Source organism: Ovis canadensis, chromosome 26 (assembly GCF_042477335.2).
Source record: "Ovis canadensis isolate MfBH-ARS-UI-01 breed Bighorn chromosome 26, ARS-UI_OviCan_v2, whole genome shotgun sequence".
In the NCBI taxonomy this organism is placed as follows: domain Eukaryota; kingdom Metazoa; phylum Chordata; class Mammalia; order Artiodactyla; family Bovidae; genus Ovis; species Ovis canadensis.
Genome location: NC_091270.1, coordinates 59864085 through 59881050, shown reverse-complemented (window position 1 = coordinate 59881050; position 16966 = coordinate 59864085). Strand labels below are relative to the sequence as shown.

The 16966-nt window shown below is 43.3% G+C and overlaps 1 protein-coding gene across 4 annotated transcripts in view; it reads right to left on the bottom strand.

Annotated features, from left to right (window-relative positions):
* The window catches only part of ZNF385D (zinc finger protein 385D), a 1001169-nt gene that overhangs the window by 151546 nt on the left and 832657 nt on the right, over positions 1-16966 (bottom strand). For all 4 annotated transcript variants that reach the window (XM_069572941.1, XM_069572940.1, XM_069572943.1 and 1 more), the window contains one exon: positions 567-677. In XM_069572941.1, the coding sequence (XP_069429042.1) occupies positions 567-677 (111 nt within the window). The remainder of the gene's footprint in view (positions 1-566; positions 678-16966) is intronic.

Here is a 16966-nt window from a genome sequence, read left to right as displayed (position 1 = left end):
TTCTCTAGAACCCAGATTTGCTTGGTCATCTCCATAGAGCGCATCAATTTAGGGCCAGCTCAGGGCACCCTAGAGGGATAACACCGATAGGCTGGGGTCCTCAGTGTGCCAAGCACACCCACAAATGCTCGATTTTTGTTCCTTCCAAACCAGCGTTCCTTTTCTTTTCTGTTATCTCAGGACCAACTCCACACCAGGGCAGGTTGAGGAGGAGTGGCAGTATTTTCCATATGGGCTGCTATGGCCTTGAACTATCACCTGGGACCTACCTTATTTCAGAGATGGTATTTATTGAAAATCTCGTTAGTCCTAAATTCAGACTGTTCCCCAAAAGCAAGTGTGTTATCTGCATTTAGCATTCCTGGGAGACTAAGAATTAGCATTAAACCCAGTGCAGTTTGCTTCATAATATAGTAAACTCCGAAATCAAAGCACACAAGGAGTTAAAATGTTATCACTGAACTCTGACTTGCTCAGTCACTGGAGAAAAATGTTTCAGAAATCTCTTCTGCAAGATTAGAACAGCAAACTGCATTTTTTCAGTGAATACTAAGCGGTAAACTTACATCAGAATTAAATCTCAACTGGCAAATGGTGCACGAAATGATCTGCTTTCTTCGATGAGGAAGAGGAACCCCGAAAGTATGATTTATCACAGCTTTCTGAATCGGGTCCATCTGTAATGACAAAAAAAATACAACAAACAGAAATAAAGCTTGTCAGTTCCATTGGAATGTTGCCTGTTTCATTAAAGAACCAATCTGGACAGCTTCAATCTAATGCCTGCACTAGAAAGAACATTTTTATTCTAAGAAACGGCATTTCTACTTTCTTAGAAAATAGACAACAAGCCAGAAGCACAGTGTGATAAAGAAATGATAAATGTGCCCATTAGAGTTGGCATACTAACCGCTTCTCCCATTTAGGATCCACAATTGTCCCAGTGTGATAACCCTCCTATATAATTAAAGATTTATCAAAACTCAAGTTATCGTGACTGTGTGAAATCTCACACAGCAGTGAGTCTGTACCATTGCCTCAAACGGACTTCAAAATAGACAAGCGGCCGTGAAAATAACTTGAGCCTCTTTACGTATAATTAACCTTCTGCTACGTTTGGTATCTTTTCTGCCTTAGGAATCTAGCACGGGCTTCCCCTGCTCTCTGAAAGGAGAAGCCACTACCTTAGGACCCATCTTGCGGAAGGCTGCAAAAAGCAAACGGAGATAAAAAGCACAGAGGCCCAGAGACACAGTGCAAAGCCTTGGCGGCTGGTGGCTGGGACGCAGAGCATACTTCCCTGGGGAAAGAGCTGGCAACCCCGACCTTGCTGATCACGGTTCCTGCCGCCTCTACAAGGGCTGTTGCAAAAACAAAGGCTGGGCGCCGTTTCCACCATTTGTCCTTTTTTTTTTTTTTTTTGCAAATCCTCTTCGGATTTGCTCTGTTTAGTGAAAGCAGGTACTAATGTAGGTCTTTGGTCAAATCGAAGTAGAAAACAAACTTTGAAAAAGCAAGGGTTGCTTCCACACAAATTCTGCCTTCCAAGAATTCAAACATGTGGAACTGCGGGTTCTTTCCACGATCACTGACTGATCCCCTAACACATGGTGCTCTCCTATGGGCTCACGACTCACAGGTCAGAGAGTTTGGGCCAGATGTCAGTTCTCTCTGCATCCCACTCCCAGGACAGGATACGGGGCATCCAAAGCATGATGCTGGCAAAACAATGCTGGTAAAATGGAATGTCACCAAGGTTCGTTCCAGGGTTCTCATTCACGGTTCCCAAACGATAGTTAGAATCAAATTTTGATTGTCTTCTTAATACACGCACAGCCTCTGTGCTCTTATGCATTATCTCTTAAGCTTGTGATGAAGTTTAGTCATAATAATTCTTGAAATCACTTAGTGCAGTACAGTGCCAGGCACATTAAAAGTCAATAAATCTGGGCTATTACCTTTTCTGTTTTGTGTACACGTATGTGATGATTAGGGGTAACAGGAGCCTCACATTCCTACAGTCTTGGTTGGCACTTTCTATCTCTCACATGTCCAAAAAATCATTTCAAAATGATTTTAATGTCCTACACCAGCCACTGATTCTGTTCAATACTTGCAGACTTTGGAACTCTTAACTCTCATCCGATACGAAGTTCTTCTGAGAGTCTTCCCCATGGACTGAATCAGTTCAGACAAGATTTGACATACACAAAAGCTAAGCATATGTCTGAAATAACGCTCTGAGCACTTCGGTGATACATTATAGTTCACCAATTAGCCTAAATCAGTCGCTGATAAATCCTACCTCCTTTTGTGTGTTTCAAATCATCAGAACCCATTAACTCATAGACTCTTTCCACCAGTAGGTAGGATAAAGGTTTTCTCTATTCACAACTTCTACAATGTTGTCTAGACACTCATAATGCACTATTCTAAATAATAATAAAATAATAGCATCAACAAAAAATGACAGCACTCAGCATTTGTTAAGTGCCTCTCCGTGCTAAGTACTAGGCTAGATGGTTTCTCTATTAAACAGCTGTGACCAAGAAGAGCTCATGGGTTCTCATTTGTAGCTTTCATCACCACTTTACATTTTTCCTGATGTTCATCCTAGATTTTGGATGAAGCTCAGCTGCCCCACAATTTTTCTGGTCACTTCCAGGAATTAACAGATTCTAGGATCCCCTCCCCCACTAGTGAATTATACCATACTTTTTTTTCAGCCAGTTTTTGATTTTAATTTAAATACAATAAAGCTCACAAGTGTTAAATTTACAGTTTGGTGAGATTTGACAAATAGATACAGTCTTAATAATTACCTCATAGAACACTTCCATTACCCATGAAGTTCCCTCGTGAGGTCACTTCCTGCCTCCCACCCCACCCAGTGAAATCACTGCTCTGCTTTCTGTAACTGTATTTTTCCCTTTCCTCAAGGTTCATACGAATGGAATCATACACTATGCCACCTTCCGTGTCTGGCATCTTTCATTCAGCATGATGTTTTTAAGATCCACCCATGTCGTTGCACGCATTGGTAACATTCCTTTTCACTGCTGAGTAGTAGCCCTTTGTATGGGTGAACCCGTGCGCTTCCCTGGTGGCTCAGACTTGAAAGAATCTGCCTGTCGTGCAGGAGACCCAGGTTCAGTCCCTGGGTCTGGTAGATTCCCCTGGAGAAGGAAATGACAACCCACTCCAGTATTCCTGCCTGGAGAATCCCATGGACAGAGGAGCCTGGTGGCTACAGTCGATGGGGTCACAAAGGGTTGGACACGACTGAGCAACTGACATTTTCACTTTCACCCTAATGTGATTGATTATCCGTGTGTTAGCTGATGAATGTTTGAATTGTTTCCAGTTAATTCTATACGTTTTTCAAATCTTAATACATGACCTAAGCTCATTTCTAAATTCAGTTCTGCATCTGAATCCAAACATTAAAAATGAACATAAAGTTGCCATTTACTTTTCTTAGTTTGAACCTCAAGTGCTCGTGAGAAAGGTCATAGGGCATGGCACAGGATTCTTCGCTACCCACACTGCCCTGTCTCCCACCCCAGTTAAATCAAACTTTCCTCAGCCCCGCCTCACCCCTATGTCCTCAGAACCGAAATGGACCTCGAGCAGAACTCGAGAGCTGGCAGCCACAGGGCTGCGTGCAGGAAGCTGCAGAGCCCGCCTCCCGCCTCCCAGGTCCCCGTGACAGCGCGTCCAGATGCCGCTGCAGGGCTCCATGACATCGCAGAGAGCACGGGGGCGGGGGGGGGGGGGGGGACTTGCTCTTTGGCCAACAACAAAGGAAAACAAAAACGCTGAAAGAGGCGCTAATTCAGAGGCATCTGTCCCCCCATTTCTACTGCATCTGTCCCATCTGCACAAACAGGATCCATCTCTCTCCGGGATCAGGTGAATTACACCTGTACTCTACTCAGGAATCCTGAGCCCCTTTATAACAACAGTGCGAAGGCAAAAGGGACAGCATGTCCATACTGAAGATGCTCTCTGAAAATACATAGCTTTGAGTTGATCACACTTCGGGAGTCGCTATTTATTTTTGTCTTTCAGTAATGTTGGTCACTTCCACTGACTGCATTCAATCCAAATCGGTGTGGGAGGTATTTTAGAAGCAGACACTTTAGGCAAATGTGGCATATTCTCTAGATTTAATTCTTTTTGTTTTTAACTGAATATTGTTCTGATCACTACAGCTAAAAAATCAAACTTTAAAATGCAAAGTATTGTGTTCTTCAAAGGCAATCTTATTTTCCAGTATACATTTTTTAATTGATTATCCTTTAATGATGAAGTAACAGCTACAGTCACGCCACTACCCGTAATTCTCCATTATTATTTCAGGGACCGAGTGCAACAAAACGACAAAAGGTTAACGCTTTCAATAACGGACGCAAGTCAGTCGCCTCTTTAATAGACACAGCTACAAACGTATGGAAAGCCGTTTACAACAAGGGATTAACCAGGGCTACATCTAAGCAATTTCTGCTGTTAAACAGGTAATTAAGCGATACCACATGGTCTATATTGGAGAAGGAAATGGCAACCCGCTCCAGTCTTCTTGCCTGGAGAACCCCATGGACAGAGGAGCCTGGCAGGCTACCGTCCATGGGGTCACCAAGAGTTGGACGCGACTGAGCGACTAAGCGCAGTACTTGGTGAATAACTAAAAATGGCACCTGCTGTCACTCGGGGGACACGCACAGCCACTTTGTTCATTTCGCCCAAACACGGCATCATTTAGCATTGAGAACCCCATGGACAGCGGGGTCTGGCGGGCTACAGTCCGCGGGGTCGCAGAGTCAGGCGGACAGAGGGCTGCACACGTGCTGTGGGGGCAAACGCGGATGCGCTGGAATCAAACCCTGTGTCCCGAAGAAAGGCACGTGTGTCGGTCTCCTCCCTGCGAACCAACAGGTCCGAGCTGTCAAAATAATCTGCTTTCCTGTGTGTATGAGAATCATCGCTTGACATCTGTCTGCAAAAGCAGTCTCAAGAAACGCCAATGTGTGCAGGGAAGAAAAAAGGAGTTCTTGGGTTAAATAAGTTGTAGGGAACCTAGGTGCCACAGCCTGGGCATTCACAGCGCACATCTAACATTAAATCCTCTGAGATGTCCCACAGTACAAAATATCTGCTTTAAGTAATTAATTTCTAAAGTAATATAACCAAAGCTTTTGTCGTTTGTTTTTAAAGTTAGCATCTTTGTTCAATACATACAGTTTAAAAAATGTGATCAAGAAAATCGTTATATGAATATGAATAAAATGTAAGCTTTTGTGCAAAAATAGTCATTAAACTAAAAATGTAATACCCAGAAATCGCAGTCGGACATTTCACTGAACCCATGCAGCCCTGAGTTAAAAACTAAAAAGAAATGGTAAAAGCTACATGGTATTTTAAGACATAGTTATATAATACCTAAAGTGGGATATTTTGAAAGCTAACATTTTCCAAATACATTATCCAACACTCCCCAAACCAACACACCCAAGTGAAGAATGACACGCTAGCTATTGATATGCTCACCCCAACTCTAGAGTAAAATTCAATTTCAAACTCAGCCTAAGGCCTTATTTACAGCCAAATGAATATGTTTTCCTTCATTTCAGGTTTAAGGATCTTTGCGTTTCTGTCCCAGGCCTTGCTTTTCCCTCGCCTCCCTCGGGGCATTCTGCTAAATTGGTCTGTAGCTGAGCGGCCAGGGCCAGCCTCCGGTGAGCCGCTGAGGCCCCCTTCCCAATGCCCTTCCCTAGGTCGCTGCCGTGTCTGCAGGGAGGATGGATGGGGCTGAGCCTTGCCTTTATCTCTCCTGCTCTAGAGACCTCCTCCCTCTGTTCCTGTCAGTTTGTCTGTTCCTGTTAGCTTGGTTTTCAGATCAAAGAATAAGAATTTAAATGCCAGAGTGTTTAGAAGTCTAGAAATATAAAGGTCACCTCTTCCAGCTGGTATTTCTAGGGACAGTGACCTGTGACAATCAGGCTGAGGTCACACTTACTGGCACTCACGGTGTATCTGTGCTTGTGAGCATTGCTTCTAGCCTAGCAACCTCCCGAGGAGCTCTCATTGCCCGTTGCCTAATATCACAGAAGTAATAAGCAGCGCAACTTCCCACCCTGGCCCCCTCCATCCGGCATCACAGTACAGCTTTGTGATAATGGTGTCCTGGAATGTGTGACCCTGTAATGTAAAGCGGCATCACCGACTTGATGGACATGAGTTTGAGTAAAGCTCCGGGAGTTGGTAATGGACAGGCAGGCCTGGCGTGCTGCAGTCCATGGGGTCACAGAGAGTTGGACATGACTGAGCGATTGAACTGAACTGAATATTAAGTGACACACAGTTTATTCCATTGACTATGAACTAGTAAAATTTGTGTTTATATGACTCATGTGTGTGTGTGTGTTCGTTGCTTAGTAGTGTTTGACTCTCTGTGACCCCATGGACTGTAGCCCACCAGGCTCCTCTGTCCATGAGATTCTCCAGGTGAGAACACTGGCGTGGGTTGCCATTTCCTTCTCCATTATATGACTTACACATTATTAAAAATTAAAATAATTGCGTTTCTTCAACAAATTTTTCCATTTGAGAAAATTTGCAACTTTTGCCCTCTTTTAAAAACACACATAATTTCCATACCCAAAAGCGCATGCATTTTTTTTAATATAAATCTTAAATGTATTATTAGTTGCCTTTTTTCAAACATGTGCCTGCTGCCAGGCACCATTCCCATCAAGAACACCAAGGACTTCAGCATTCCCCCTTTCTCTGAGGTTGAGGGACGGAGCGAATTTGACAGGAATGCTAATCACCCAAGGCCAAGACACAGCTCTGAGCAGGGCTGGAGGGAGGCTGCCATGAAGCCTCCTGCTTTCTCTGCTTTTGCCCAACAGCAAAGGACATGTGTGAGTCCCTTCACAGACGGATTCATTCAACTAGAGGTAAGCGTTCTCCACTGAGCTCACTAATCAGGTCAAGCTCAAGTCTGCTAAATTGATATGTTTATGTAGGAAATACAACATATTCAAGACACAAGGGCACAACCGATTTTTCAATGCACTCAGCTTTCTTTTACCCTCAAGTCTTCTGCACATTCCTCTTCCTCTGCCTTGAAAACCCTTTCCCCACACCTTCTGCTTCATCTTCCTCTGACTAATGCCTACCTACTTCTCGGGACTCCAGACAGAACCCGTCTCTTCTCAGCTGACCTCCTTCAGAGAGGCCAGGTCCCCAGCTCATCCTTCATGCCACTGCACTGCCCCATCTGAAGGCTGCTCTTCTCTCGGGTCTCACCCAAAATGGGGAAAGTCAAGGCGGCCACCCCTCTGTGCTCTCTGCACCTGGGAATTAATGGAGTGGCTCCCACTTGGGCCAGGGCCCACCATATGACTGTTGAGTTGCTAAAACATAAACTGAATATTATTGAAGCCTGATATCAAAACTTAACGTCTGTCTTGGAATGGTGTTACCTGCAGCAGTGAGAAAACCTGGGTTCACAAGGGAACCTTACGCATGAGGGGTGAGGAGAGTTTATGAGAAGTGAAAGCATGTGGCTTAATGACCCCAGGGTACGACAGGGGTAGAGACGCTCAGAGCGGAGTCTGCAGCTGGCAGCCGCGGCACAGGACCTGCATGCATTCATTTATGAACGCATTTCTAGACACAGGGTCACTGAAGCACTAAAGCAGTGGTTCGCTGGTTCTCTTTCTACTTTACAGGCCGACATCAGACCATTTCCCCACCAGGGGTCTTCCCAGGCAAAGGCTAACAGACACACTGTTCTACTCAGCTCAGGAGAAGCCGATTTTGTTCAGAAAACCAGTGCTTGAACTTAAATGTGCCAAACCTTTTGGATGCTCTCCAAGTACTCGGGTCACATCCAAATGGAAGAGACCTTTCAGTAGCTTTCTGCCATGGCTATTTTCCCTAATGTTCTCCGAGGAGACTAATAACATGAAACAGAGAGTTCAAAGTAAAGCACGATGAGCTTGAAGGGGTCGTAAGAGATTATTTTTCTTGGCATCACTTATATGCTATGGAAAGTTGCATGCAGCCAATGTATCGTGGCACTGTTGTGGAATTCCCACAGGTAATTGCACTCTGAGATTTTTTTTTCTTTTTTTAATTAAAAAATTATTGACGTATTTGATTCACGATACTATTAGTTTCAGGTATAGAGCAAAGCGAGTCAGTTTTACACACACACATACATGTATTCTTATTAAGATTCTTTCTCATCATAGGTTATTATGAAATATTGAGTCTAATTCCCTGTGGCCGTAGAGTAGGCCTCTGCTGTTCATCTATTCTAGGTCTACCAGTGTGTATCTCTGTTCATCCCAAATTCATCAGTTTGTCCCTCCAGCCTCCTTCCCGTTGGGTAACAGCAAGTTTGTTCAGATTGTCTGTGGGTCTATTTCTGTTTTGCAGATCAGTTCATTATTGTATGTAACCCATATAATTTTACAGACTCTTTTGCTTTATAGATTATTATAAGATATTGAGTATAGTTCCTTGATTTTTAATTGAGTTTGTGGACATATTACTGACACATGTCTCGTCATGGAAGTTTAATCCTGTTCACCTTTAAAAACCATCTATATGTGGTATTTTCAGGGAGTAGGGTAGGGGCTATGTGCCACCCATGTTCTCATTCCCTGTGGTTCTCATTTGTTTTCCTGGAACCCACTGAAGAGTAATATATATTTAAATTTTATTGACATATTTCCTGTATCAGTGAGAAAAGGTATACCAGGAGAGAAGGAAAAAATAAGAGGAAAAAAAGGAAGAAAAGAAAGTGATTTACTTCTATGGATGGTCATCCTTTTTCTGCAATGGGATATTTTTTTTCAGGCCAAAAGATTATTCATTTCAGTTCAGTCACTCAGTCGTGTCGAACTCTTTGTGACCCCATGAATCGCAGCACGCCAGGCCTCCCTGTCCATCACCAACTCCCGGAGTTCACCCAGACTCACGTCCATTGAGTCAGTGAAGCCATCCAGCCATCTCATCCTCTGTCATCCCCTTCTCCTCCTGCCCCCAATCCCTCCCAGCATCACAGTCTTTTCCAATGAGTCAACTCTTCACATGAGGTGGCCAAAGGACTGGAGTTTCAGCGTTAGCATCATTCCTTCCAAAGAAATTCCAGGACTGATCTCCTTCAGAATGGACTGGTTGGATCCCCTTGCAGTCCAAGGGACTCTCAAGAGTCTTCTCCAATACCACAGGTCAAAAGCATCAATTCTTTGGTGCTCAGCTTTCTTCACAGTCCAAGTCTCACAACCATACATGACCACAGGAAAAACCATAGCCTTGACTAGACGGATCTTTGTTGGCAAAGTAATGTCTCTGCTTTTGAATATACTGTCTAGGTTGGTCATAACTTTTCTTCCAAGGTGTAAGCGTCTCTTAATTTCATGGCTGCAATCACCATCTGCAGTGATTTTGGAGCCCCCAAAATAAAGTCTGACACTGTTTCCACTGTTTCCCCATCTATTTCCCATGAAGTGATGGGACCAGATGCCATGATCTTCATTTTCTGAATGTTGAGTTTTAAGTCAACTTCTTCACTCTCCCTTTCACTTTTATCAAGAGGCTTTTTAGTTCCTTTTCACTTTCTGCCATAAGGGTGGTGTCATCTGCATATCTGAGGTTATTGATATTTCTCCCGCAATCTTGATCCCAGCTTCCGCCTCTTCCAGCTCAGCGTTTCTCATGATGTACCCTGTATAGAAGTTAAATAAGCAGGGTGACAATATACAGCCTTGATGTACTCCTTTTCCTATTTGGAACCAGTCTGTTGTTCCATGTTCAGTTCTAACTGTAGCTTCCTGACCTGCATACAGGTTTCTCAAGAGGCAGGTCAGGTAGTCTGGTATGCCCATCTCTTTCAGAATTTTCCACAGTTTATTGTGATCCACACAGTCAAAGGTTTTGGCATAGTCAATAAAGCAGAAATAGATGTTTTTCTGGAACTCTCTTGCTTTTTCCATGATCCAGCAGATGTTGGCAATTTGATCTCTGGTTCCTCTGCCTTTTCTAAAACCAGCTTGAACATCTGGAAGTTCATGGTTCACACACTGCTGAAGCCTGGCTTGGAGAATTTTGAACATTACTTTACTAGCTTGTGAGATGAGTGCAATTGTGTGGTAGTTTGAGCATTCTTTGGCATTGCCTTTCTTAGGGATTGGAATGAAAACTGACCTTTTCCAGTCCTGTGGCCACTGCTGAGTTTCCAAATTTGCTGGCATATTAAGTGCAGCATTTTCAAACAGTATCATCTTTCAGGATTTGAAATAGCTCAACTGGAATTCCATCAAGGTGATTCCACTAGCTTTGTTCGTAGTGATGCTTTCTAAGGCCCACTTGACTTCACATTCCAGGATGTCTGGCTCTAGATGAGTGATCACAGCATCATGATTATCTTGGTCTTGAAGATCTTTTTTGTATAGTTCTTCTGTGTATTCTTGCCACCTCTTCTTAATATCTTCTGCTTCTGTTAGGTCCATACCATTTCTGTCCTTTATGGAGCCCATCTTTGCATGAAATGTTCCCTTGGTATCTCTAATTTTCTTGAAGAGATCTCTAGTCTTTCCCATTCTGTTCTTTTCCTCTATTTCTTTGCATTGATCACTGAGGAAGGCTTTCTTATCTCTTCTTGCTATTCTTTGGAACTCTGCATTCAGATGCTTATATCTTTCCTTTTCTCCTTTGCTTTTCACTTCTCTTCTTTTCACACCTATTTGTAAGGCCTCCTCAGACAATCGTTTTTCTTTTTTGCATTTCTTTTCCATGGGGATGTCTTGATCCCTGTCTCCTGTACAATGTCACGAACTTCCGTCCATAGTTCATCAGGCACTCTATCTATCAGATCAAGTCTCTTAAATCTATTTCTCACTTCCACTGTATAATCATAAGGGATTTGATTTAGGTCATACATGAATGGTCTAGCGGTTTTCCCTACTTTCTTCAATTTAACTCTGAATTTGGCAATAAGGAGTTCATTATCTGAGCCACTGTCAGCTCCTGGTCTTGTTTTTGTCGACTGTATAGAGCTTCTCCATCTTTGGCTGCAAAGAATATAATCAATCTGATTTTGGTGTTGACCATCTGGTGATGTCCATGTGTAGAGTCTTCTCTTGTGTTGTTGGAAGAGGGTGTTTGCTATGATCAGTGCATTGTCTTGGCAAAATTCTATTAGTCTTTGCCCTGCTTCATTCCATATTCCAAGGCCAAATTGCCTGACTTCCTACTTTTGCTTCCTACTTTTTTGGGTGTTAGCTCTGAAAGGTCTTGTAGATCTTCATAGAACCGTTCAACTTCAGCTTCTTCAGCGTTACTGGTTGGGACATAGACTTGGATAAATGTGATATTGAATGGTTTGCCTTGGAAACAGAGATCATTCTGTCGTTTTTGAGATTGCATCCAAGTACTGAATTTTGGACTCTTTTGTTGACCATGATGGCTACTCTGTTTCTTCTAAGGGATCCCTGCCTGCAGTAGTAGATATAATGGTCATCTGAGTTAAATTCACCCATTCCAGTCCATTTTAGTTTGCTGATTCCTAGAATGTCAACGTTCACTCTTGCCATCTCTTGTTTGACCACTTCCAATTTACCTTGATTCATGGACCTGACATTCCAGGTTCCTATGCAATATTGCTCTTTACAGCATCAGACCTTGCTTCTATCACCAGTCACATCCACAGCTGGGTAGTGTTTTTGCTTTGGCTCCATCCCTTCATTCTTTCTGGAGTTATTTCTCCACTTATCTCCATTAGCGTGTTGGGCACCTACTGACCTGGGGAGTTCCTCTTTCAGTATCCTATCATTTTGCCTTTTCATACTGTTCATGGGGTTCTCAAGGCAAGAATACTGATGTGGTTTGCCATTCCCTTCTCCAGTGGACCACATTCTGTCAGACCTCTCCACCATGACCCACCCGTCTTGGGTGGCCCCACTGGCATGGCTTAGTTTCATTGAGTTAGAAAAGCCTGTGGTCCTAGTGTGATTAGATTGACAAGTTTTCTGTGATTATGGTTTCAATGTGTCTGCCCTCTGATGCCCTCTTGCAATACCTACCGTCTTACTTCGGTTTCTCTTACCTTGGACGTGGGGTATATTAAAAGAATGTACCTTAAAAGGATATTAAGTTTCTTTAAAAGGGAAGACTGCTGACTGATCACACTAATATCACCCTGTGGGGAAGACTCCAGTCCTTAATTTGGACACTTCGGACACCCTGTTATCAGCAATACAGGGACAGAATCTGACTCAAATGCTTTTACTGGAATCTTGTTTCTGATGGACTTACATGGCAAAACCTCTTTGGAAGGCAATGCATGCCTATGGGGCTGGCTGAGCCAGAAGTCACGTCATCCAAGGTTCAATAGGCCTGTCTCTGAATAAGGTCTAAGTAACAAAATCTAACAACTCCAGAGCTGGGACTCCATTTACACAGAGCACCCCGAAGAGCATAGTCTTGTGGATTGGGCTGGAGGATAAATTTCAGAAATTCATTAAATGACCAGCTGCACCAGAAGTTCACAATCACATCTGGCTTCTCTGCAAGTCACTGAAATGTGGGTCGGGTGCTGGAATCTGAAGTGAAAAGACAGGAGAGGACAGGACATTTTTTTATTCAAATCATGGATGGTTGAATGAAAGGGTTTTTTCCCCTTAATCTGAAATCATGTCCTCGCTACTTTTGTTAAATTCCTTTCTTTTTCAAAATCATGATGCTATTAGATGGATGGATGGATGGATGGATGGACGGACAGATGTAGGTATGGATGGAAAGAGAGCTGCGTGGATGGACAGATGGGTGGATGGGAGGATGGATGAATGGAAAGATGTAGCATGGATGGATGAAAACAACGACAACATCAAAGTGTGGTATCGATTGACCTTTCAAATATTCTAACCATACATTAATTTACTAGTGTTGCTATTAAAAAAAGGACCACCAGCTGACATCAACAGAAATGCATTACCTCACAGTCTTGGAGGTTAAAAGTTCAAAGTCAAGATGCTGGAAAACCATACTTAAGTCCTCTGAAGTCTGTAAGGAGAATTCCTCCTGCCTCTCCCTAGCTTCTGGTATCTTGCCAGCAATCCTTGGCAACCCTTAGCCTACAGTTGCATCACTCTAATTCTCCATCTTCACATCCCATTCTTCCTGAGTGTGTCTCTGTGTCCCAATTTCTGCTTATTATGAGTACCAGTCATATGCGATTAGAGACCACTCTTGTGAACTCATTTTAAATTGATTATCTCTGTAAAGTGACTATTTCCAAATAAGGTCACACTCTAATGTACTGGGAGTTAGGATTATAACAAACTTTTGGGGGGTACAAGATTCAACACAAAACAAACTGAATAGGCAACATGCAAATTCACAAACTGGGCATCCTTGGTGGCCCGGTGGGTAAGAGTCCATCTGCCAATGAAGGGAACGTGGACTGCATCCCTGCTCCGGGCAGATTTCACTCGCCAGGGAGCAGCTGAGCCCAGGCACCGCAGCTACTGAGCCCACACTCTGGAGCCTGAGAGCCGTGGCGACTGAGCCATAGGCAAGTTACCGAGGCCTGTGCGCCCCAGAGCCCGCGCTCAGGGCAGACAAGCCTCGGCACCTAGACGCCTGCGCACCGCGACTGGAGACCCGCCCCCAGCCACTGCACCAAGAGAGCGCGTGCTCAAAGCAGCCAAGAACCAGTGCGGCCAAAAATAAAGAAACCCAGCTTAAAAAGTGACTTGGTGGAAAACACAATTTTAAAAATCTACAAACCACTGTGAAATTTTACTCAGGCAATAATTCTACGATTTCTTGATTAAAGGAAAAATCAAAATCTATTTTCTTGGGTAGTGTCTAAAAGGGAAAGTTGGAGCAATCGATGGATCACTGAGACCATTTTTTGTCTGCCTTCTACCGTTTATGATCAATTTTAGCCTCAAAGAGTCCTGTGATCCCCAAGAACCTAGAAAGAAGAAATGCATTTTAGAAACTGAAATATACATAGAGACAGAGAGGAGGCTGACAGAACTGAAAGAAGCCTGTCTTTACTAGGGCGCCTACAGAGGATTTAGGGCTTGCCCCCATAGCTCAGCTGGCAAAGAATCTGTCTGCAATACAGGAGACCCTGGTTTGATTCCTGGATCGGGAAGATCCCCTGGAGGAGGGATAGCTACCCACTCCAGTATTCTTGGGCTTCCCTGGTGGCTCAGCTGGTAAAGAATCAGCCTGCAATGCGGGAGACCTGGGTTCAATTCCTGGGTTGGAAAGATCCCCTGGAGAAGGGAAAGGCTACCCCCTCCAGTATTCTGGCCTGGAGAATTGCGTGGACTGTGTATAGTCCACGGGGTTGCAAAGGGTTGGACAAGACTGAGCGACTTTCACTATACTATATATACTACAAATGATTTAGATGAGGTAATTTGAAAATGTCACAAAATGAAAGTTATAAAGGCTATAGAAAAATTAAACAACAAAACGTTGATATGAGCTATGTGAGCAACTATCCTGATTTTAAATGCTTGGTTAAAGTAGAAAAGACATAAATTCAGGGGCACATGTTTTACAATGTCCCTTTTCTTCTTGCTTCCCTGCTTGTTTGTTTCCTTTTGTAAATCAGTCTTTCGTGGCTTTAAGAATGCATAATGGTGTGTGCGGTGGTTCTTTTTAAACAAATTCCATCTCCATAAGCAATTTCTATGATCTCTTCTAGCATGAAAATCCCAAGATAACACGTTATATATGGAATTAAGCACATGAGAATATCCTTACTTCTCTTTATGCTTCGCTCAAAAATGCAAATGTCTGTGCAAATGTCTGTGCAAATGTCTGTGCAAATGTCTGTGCGAATGTCTGTGCGTGTCTACACGTGCACGTGTATTGTTTATGTGCCAGGTCATGTGCCAGTGGGTACAGTCCCTACAGAAAGTCTCTCACTGTTTTGAACTTGGCAGGACTCAGTTTCTTCTGTTCTGTGTTTGGGCTAGACTTGATACTTCCTTGAATTATTCTACTCTTTGCACTGAAATATTCATTCAGTAATTTACACACACATTTCCCCCATCCCCTATAGGTGGCCCATATGCTTATTTTTATTAGCCAGCGATGTGGAATTCATGCCATCAGAGGCATTTTGTGTTGGCAAGCACTGCCTCCACGAACTAACCCAGGTCGTGTCTGGATTCACTCCCGTCCCTTCTGGCCTCTGATATTCTGCTCCAGTAGTACAGATTTACTGGCAAGTTCTTGCCGAATCTGGTGTGGTCTATTGCCTCCTTATCTTTTGTAGGCCCTTTCTTTCCTCCAGTCTTTATTGCTTACATAGTATATGTGTAGTTCTTGTCTGTTTATCCAAAATGCTCTCTTTCCAAGAATAGCCCCTCCGGTCTCATAGCCGATGGAGCCAAAGAGCCCTCCTCCCCATTCTCACAACACGCTACACATTCCCACATCCTGTCATACAGTATTCATCTCCCAGATATTCTGCTTACAGTCCTCCCTTCCCAAGACTGCAAAAGATGTAGTCAGTTTTGCTCATCTTTGAAAAACAAGTACCTGAAAACAGAAAATGCTCAGAAAAGGTTTATTGTTGAAAGAAGTAATTAGATAAGTAAAAGCAACCACTTCAGCTGCTGTCAAGCATTTTTAGGAGAAAAAGGCAGCTAAGGATATGATTCTTGGTTGAAGCCACACAGTTCAGTTGTGTGGAAAATTTGCATTGTCATCTGAACTTGACTGCATTTGGGAGTCTTGATGTAGATGTTCAAAATAAACTTGGATGTGGAAAAAATAAAAAACAATAATAGCTCTTAAAATGCATGCCACGTATTTAAGGCAACCATTCTCAACCCTGGCAACACACCAGGAATCATCTGGGGAGCTTGTTAAAAGTATAGATTGAGATCCCAACACAAGGCAAATTAGTTCAAGCCTTAAAAGGCTCCATGGGGGATGTCTAAGAAGTACTGGTCAAAACCTGGGTAACAGAACCAACTTTCCGGCTCCCTGGTGGCTCAGTGAGGGAGAAAATATCAGCCTGTCAATGCAGAAGCAGTGTTATCCCTGATCCAGGAAGATCGCACACACCGCAGGGCAACTAAGTCCATTTCCCAGAACTATGGAGCCCACACCCTAGAGCCACGCTCTACAACAAGGGAAGGCATCGCAACGAGCAGCCCAGGAATCTCCACTAGGGAGGAGCCCCTGCTCACAACCGGGGCGGAGGCCTGACCACAACCAGAGGGGAGCCCCTGATGGCAACTAGAACAAAGCCCCGGTGCAGCAATGGAGACCCAGCACACCAAAGATAAATAGAGAAAATTAGAGAAGCAACCTCCTATGATTAAAATATTTCACCAGTTGTTTCCTGGAAACCACTGTCTTCTTTCCCAGAAATAAATAATTTTTAGCCAAAGAATTCTAAAAAGGGTGTGCTATTATCCTTGTTTTACAGAAGTAAAAACCAAGGAATAGCAAAGATAAATGATTTGCAGCTCCAAGATTTAAACTCAGGTTTATTAAAAACCGATTCTCCTCCTACATATCAAGCTGACTCTCAAACACATGTCAGAGCTCAACAGACTTCCAAAATCAACATGGAAACTGGGTCTGTATTTAGGTTTCTAGGTAATTGGCAAAAGGCAGCAGAAACACACACGTTACTTTTTTTTTTTTTTTTTTAAGGAGAACTGATGAACAAAAATAAGTCAGAACAACCTACAATAAACAAGGGATATTGTAAAGTCTTTCTAACAATTGACTTGCTTGTTAACAAATGACATGGTCAGTTCAGTTCAGTTCAGTCGCTCAGTCATGTCCAACTCTTTGTGACCCCATGAACTGCAGCACACCAGGCCTCCCTGTCCATCACCAATTCCTGGAGCTCACTCAAACTCGTGTCCATCAAGTCAGTGATGCCATCCAGCCATCCCATCCTTTG